General features: G+C 38.3%; 1 protein-coding gene across 1 annotated transcript; it reads right to left on the bottom strand.

The window, feature by feature from the left end:
• Nucleotides 1–529: 529 nt before the first annotated feature.
• On the bottom strand, nucleotides 530–1,236 carry LOC107576397 (tripartite motif-containing protein 16-like; the record flags this gene model as incomplete). The annotated part of the gene is made up of 2 exons (XM_016262581.1): nucleotides 530–1,056; nucleotides 1,161–1,236. Coding segments are annotated over 2 exons (603 nt in total), but the record flags the coding sequence as incomplete, so codon positions are not given.
• Between the last annotated feature and the right edge of the window lie 5,767 nt (nucleotides 1,237–7,003).

Here is a 7,003-nt window from a genome sequence, read left to right on the forward strand (position 1 = left end):
TTTATTGATTTGTTATGATTCAAATAATTAAACAAATCATATTGTGGTTGCTATTATTATCAAATCAGCAGATTATACTATATTTGATCACATTTTTACATATTTAGGTAAATAAAAAACAGTAAATAAAATCAGTGCTTGAAAGAGATCCCATAATAATGTAATCCAGCTTTTCTGTAGTTACAGTATATGTGATTAAATGCTGTGATGAATGTTTTATGTTATAATGTCAGAAACTCTCCTGAAGCTCGTGTCAGTCTTGTGAGGAATCATTATATTCATGATACAAACATCCATTCAGATCTGATCTCAAGCTCATTTCTCATCGTCTTTTATTATTTATGCTCAAAACAATAGAGAAAAATGATACATGAGGATTTCTGACACATTTATTCTGAGTGTTATTTCAGTGACAGAAGTTGAGCTGCAGTATTAATGTCATGAAGAGACTCTATAACATCTCACTGTCACTGATTTATCATGCAGCTCAAAGCATTATGGGTAGAATCTCTCCTCAGTCTCTGGTTCATCAACACAGTTTCAATGATGAATCAAACCAAACGTAAAACCCAGGATAGAGCGGCTGAGTGAATGTGGTCTGGACTGTGTGGATGAGGCTCATTGTGTCAGAGACGCTGTAGAAGGACAGAGTTCCTGCACTCTGTTCCACATACACTCCTATTCTCCTGCTGCTGATGATGGGCTTCACAGGGAGATCAGTCTTTATGTTATTGTGCCAGAATGAGTAACTGGAGTCACAGCAGATCAAACTCCAGGACTGATCATTACGTCCAAACACACACTCATAACCCTGTCCTTTCCTGCTGATGCTCTTATATGACACTGATATAGACACATAATCTCCACTCCACTCAGTCTCCCAGTAACAGCGTCCACACACACTCTCTCTACACAACACCTGAGGCCACTCATCAAATCTGTCTGGATGATCAGGATACGGCTGTTTCTGTCTCACACCTGTCACCTTTCTGTTCTCCTCAGACAGACTGAGTTCAGTGTGTGCTGTGTTTGGATCCAGTGTGAGAAAACAGCCCCCTGAACACAAGAACAGAGACATTAATAACACAACAATCACTACAGCTGTGTGTGTGTGTGTTTTATAAATGAGTGTGTGTGTGTGTGTGTGTGTGTAGACGTACATTTCTTTAGCCCTGCTGTAATCCTGGATTCTCCTCCATGATCCACGCTAGAAAACACACACAGAGTCACATTCAGTCAGAAAACACAAGTTTTAGTTTGACAGATTTAAAAAATATTAGACAGAAATTAAACTTAAATGAGTGGTTGCTATGGTACTTGAGGTGGTTGCTATGCTGTTGATAACATGTTCTGGGTGGTTGCTAGGCAGTTGCTAGAGCACACAGGGTAGTTGCTAGAGTCTCGCTATGCAGTTGCTAGTATTATCATCACATTGCTAGCATGTTTTGGAATGGTTTAGCATGTTCTAGGCTTGATTGAGTCTCAAGGGATTCTGGGAGTTTAGATTAGAATTTTGTCAGATGGAATTTGAATAGTCTCATCTCATCTGAACATTCCATCAATGTAAGTCCAGGGTGTCCGCGGGTCCTTAAAAAGTCTTAAAATGTCTTAAATTCAGATTCGATGGGTCTTAATTATTTTTGGTCTGATTACTGCTAAAATATCTCAAGTCTGACGGACCTAATGACTGTTTACTACGGAGCCCCTAAAGGGACATGGTGGTGGGAAAAAAATTCGGGGTGGGAGGACATTTTTTTTTGCGTTCTCTCGCCAAAGATATTTGCGTTTTGCGAGGGAACGCAAATATCTTTGCAAGAGAACGCAAAAGTTTTGCGAGAGAACGCAAAAAATCGGACAAATATTTTTTCCTCCGACCCCAAATTTTTTCACTCTATCTGATTTTTTTCCACCACCATGTCCCTTTAGGGGCTCCGTAGTTTACAATCATTGGACAGACCGAAGATTTTTTCTTCCCGCGGTAAGTTACTGCGTCATCAGAGAGAGTTGCAGTAAGTTAGCAGAACACAGAATACAAGCTCGCGCTGAAGCTCACTCTGTTTGTCTCGAGACTTCAGAACAAATGAGCGTGACCGCACACATAAACTCAGAAGAAACACACTGAGGTAAAAATTCACAATGTTTAGTTTATTCATAACATGATATAGTTAAATAACACCATGACAAGTGAGTTATTTTACTCAGTATTCTCACGACGCAAAAAAACATTCAAAACAGCTACAGAGTGCACGCATTACGTGAAGTCTAGTGCGCTCTTTCACTGCATGATTCAGTCTATTAAAATACATTCAGAATGATCACAAATTCAAGACATGGGGCAGAAAATGTGTATATTTATACTCAAGTTCACACGGAAGAGTGCCTTTTTTTCTCCATAAATTACCATATACAAATGTGATATTGATTTTTTACAACAGTTCAATAAACTAGAAGTTTTATTAAGAGTCTTACGTGACGCGTGTTTGAATCTCAAACCAGACCACGAAATCAACACAGTAATATTTGTCTGTACTATCAAAAATACATCTGAATCAGAAATGTTCATGAGTAAACACTGATAACAGAGATCAGAAATGAATAAGAGACAAATACATTTGAAAGCATCTGATGAAAACAAACCTGGAAAGAAACGTGAAGACCAGATTCTTAGAGCATTCAGTGAATTATTCATGGGATGAAAAATACAAAAGAGGAGAGTCAGAGATTGTGGGTCACATTCAGCGGAGAGACATGAACACACTGTATTTTTATATTTATTTAAAAAAAAAAAAGGAAAGCGCTGGATAAAGCCTTACTTTTAAATCAAAACCTGCTGTTGTGTTTCTTCTTTCTCGTCTCTGATAAATGAATAAATTTGATATCATACCCAGTTAAAGAAATCACTGCTTCCCACACAGTTCATTCTGGTCCTGGAATCTGATTGGCTGAGAGCTCTTTGATATTCACCAGTATCGTGTTTCACTGTTTATATCACTGCATTATTCCTCACAGTGACACCAGGTTCACACATACTCCGTTTGCAGTGCGTATGCGGAGCGTATTTATTTCCGCACCCATGTTAACGTATTGCGGTCTGACAGTGCATTCCAGGAGCGGCGCGTCTGCAGCAGTGCAGCGATCGTCTATTTTTGCTGTGCTGCACGCTCTGAATTAAACAGCACATTGTTCGCGGTAAACATTTACAAGGATTGACACGGAAATGTAGTACTAAAATGTTTGTGATAGCCTACTACCTTTAAACGTAAGGAAAGTAGACTATAGGCTATATTATACTTGCTTGAGCAACTTAATATATAAATCTATAAGTAAAACCGCATTGAATAATACGTTGTTTATATTTATTGCATTTAAACGTGCTTCGTCTATGAAAGATTGTATTACTGTACTGTGTAAAAAGAGACAATGCTGAAAAATGATTTTCAGTAACAATGTTTGATTTGAAATCAATATAATGGATAAATGTTGTGTTTGTGTTAAGTAGCCGCGGATCAGTAGCGGACTACAAACGTATCCTGTGTGAAAGCACAATGAATCCGTGCTGCTTCTGCACCACAAACGTAACGCACATGGACTGCATACACACAGCAGACGGAGTATGTGTGAAACAGGCATGAGCGTCATAGTAGATGAGCAAAACATACACTATAATTTTACAAATATTACTGTTGTGGTGTCAGAGAATGTAGTTTTTAGGCGAGAGTGTAGTCGTTTAAAGATATCGCTTTCATCAGCAGAGACAGACGCTTTGTCTGTCTCTCTCTCTCTCTCATAGTTTATAGTTTATTTACTTCTTCACAACTTATGAAAATGTGATGCTCTCTAGAACACAAATACACACTGAAGCGTTTGCCAAATATGTTTCGCCAATATCAGATGGGGCCCCTTGATGCCCCGGGGACCTTGCTTATTGGTTAAGTCCGCCCCTGACTGTAGAGAATGAAAGCTCTAACAGATGCAGATAACCGCATACTCATTTGATCTCTCTCTCATACAGGGGTGTAAAACTGGGGTGCACTCAAAAATTAGACTCAAGTCAAAGTACAGATTTTACTAAACTTAAAAGTACAAGTATCTAACCAAAAGCATACTTGACTAACAGTAATAAAGTACAACTTTAAAATTGTACTTGAGTATTAAAAACAAAGAAATTATATTCGTCTCATCTGTAGCGTCTGGACCAATCAGACACACCATTTTTCATTTGATTTAACAAATCAATTATTAATTAGATTAACAAATGTTCACAGACCCCTCACCCAATAAACATACTGGGTGCCAAGTTGCAACCCTGACACCAGATACATTTACGACCTAATGGAATATGAGTAGGGAAAATCACTGCCTTTTCCATAAGGAAGAGACACAATGCACAGTAGAAATTGACTCTTTTCTAATTAATTCATAGGAAAACCTTTCTTTGAATGAACACGCATATCCTTCAGGTCATTGTGTATGTTGTCTTTGAGATTTTATACTGTTTTTTATAACACTCATTCCTGTCATCTTACCTATATGTAACCCTACCATGTTTAGTATCTATGAATTAGTCTTCTGATGATCTAAACGAGAGTGTATATTATATGTTGGTACATAGGCAATATATTAGTGTCCTGAGAATCTTTAGTAATTTCGATTCAAGTTCCAAATGCAAATTACCATGCTTTCACACAAAGGGTCATAAAAATCCCCAGTATGTCCAACCTCCCGCTTGGGACGTCAGCCTTTCTCATTGGACAAGCCATCTTGAGAGGCGTGAATCTTCTGAGACATTAAAGGCCCCACACCAGGGACCCGCCCAGAGTCGGTGGTTCTGTTAGGTTTTGAGAAGATGTGAGCTCCAACGCTCCAGGACATCCTACGTTTTGTGCCAGGCCTTCGGCCTTGAATTTCCATTCACCAAGATTCTCTGACGCAAACTGGTTCTTTTTCATCAACCAACTTCAGCAAAGATCCACGTGAGCCTTCAGATTGCACCAAGCTTTTCTTTCAGACAGACGAGACGTGCAATTATTCAAACTTAGTCTTATTAATTGATACATTAGGTATCATTTGCACCTTTTTACAAAGGTGTGTTTGAACTAAGAATCTGATGTTCCCTTCAGGCTGTAAATTTGCTGAATATGCAAATAGTTCCATAACTTCATTCCTTATTTCTCTCCTCTTTACTGCTTAAGCTTTTAAAATTGTACTTGAGTATTAAAAACAAAGAAATTATATTCGTCTCATCTGTAGCGTCTGGACCAATCAGACACACCATTTTTCATTTGATTTAACAAATCAATTATTAATTAGATTAACAAATGTTCACAGACCCCTCACCCAATAAACATACTGGGTGCCAAGTTGCAACCCTGACACCAGATACATTTACGACCTAATGGAATATGAGTAGGGAAAATCACTGCCTTTTCCATAAGGAAGAGACACAATGCACAGTAGAAATTGACTCTTTTCTAATTAATTCATAGGAAAACCTTTCTTTGAATGAACACGCATATCCTTCAGGTCATTGTGTATGTTGTCTTTGAGATTTTATACTGTTTTTTATAACACTCATTCCTGTCATCTTACCTATATGTAACCCTACCATGTTTAGTATCTATGAATTAGTCTTCTGATGATCTAAACGAGAGTGTATATTATATGTTGGTACATAGGCAATATATTAGTGTCCTGAGAATCTTTAGTAATTTCGATTCAAGTTCCAAATGCAAATTACCATGCTTTCACACAAAGGGTCATAAAAATCCCCAGTATGTCCAACCTCCCGCTTGGGACGTCAGCCTTTCTCATTGGACAAGCCATCTTGAGAGGCGTGAATCTTCTGAGAAAAACAATAATGTTTTAAACTTGAACATCATGTTCACTTTGTACACTTGCATTATATGGACTAAAAATCTTACTGTGTTCATCTGAAGAAAGAAAGTCATATACATCTGAGACGGAGTATCCTTTTGGACGGAGTATCCTTTTAAAGAGCAGTGTAGCAATGGGCTACCTTGAAGACAGTAATGGCGAGGTTCAGATGGAGAAAGCAGCGAACCAGGTGTGTCAGTCAGAACATGACAGAGAAGGAAGTAATTAACTTAAACTGATATATTACCACAAGCAAGTGAATCTTAATGATATTCTAATCTTAAAAAAATTAGAATATCATGAAATATATTTTTTGTCACTCATTTCAGAAAGTGATACCCATATATTATATAGATTCATTATATACAATGAAATATTTCAAACCTTTATTTCTTGAAATTTTGATGATTATGGCTTACAGATAATGAAAACCCCAAATTCAGTGTCTCAGAAAATTAGAATATTGTGAACAAATTCAATATTGGAAAGTCATGGTGTCACACCCTAATCAGCTAATTACCTCAAAACACCTGCAAATGTTTCCTGAGCCTTTAAATGGTCTCTCAGTCTGGGTCAGTAGGCTACACAATCATGGGGAAGACTGCTGACTTGACAGATGTCCAGAAGACAATCATTGACACCCTCCACAAGGAGGGTAAGCCACAAAAGTTAATTGCTAGAGAAGCTGGTTGTTCACGGAGTGCTGTATCCAAGCATATTCATAGAAAGTTGAGTGAAACGAAAAAGTGTGGTAGGAAAAGGTGCACCAGCAAAAGGGATAACCGCAGCCTTGAGAGGATTGTCAGGCAAAATCCATTCAAGAATTTGGGGGAGCTTCACAAGGAGTGGACTGAGGCTAGCGTCAGAATCCTAGACATGTGCTACATGTGCTCGTGTCAAGCCACTCCTGAACCAGAGACAACGTCAGAAGCGTCTTACCTGGGCTGTGGAGAAAAAGAACTGGACTGTTGCTCAGTGGTCCAAAGTCCTCTTTTCAGATTAAAGTAAATTTTGCATTTCATTTGGAAATCAAGGTCCCAGAGTCTGGAGGAAGAGTGGAGAGGCACAGAAACCATGTTGCTTGAAGTCCAGTGTGAAGTTTCCACAGTCAGTGATGATTTGGGCTGCC

Source organism: Sinocyclocheilus grahami, unplaced genomic scaffold, assembly GCF_001515645.1.
Source record: "Sinocyclocheilus grahami isolate Dianchi unplaced genomic scaffold, SAMN03320097.WGS_v1.1 scaffold3625.1, whole genome shotgun sequence".
NCBI classification, from domain to species: Eukaryota; Metazoa; Chordata; class Actinopteri; order Cypriniformes; family Cyprinidae; genus Sinocyclocheilus; species Sinocyclocheilus grahami.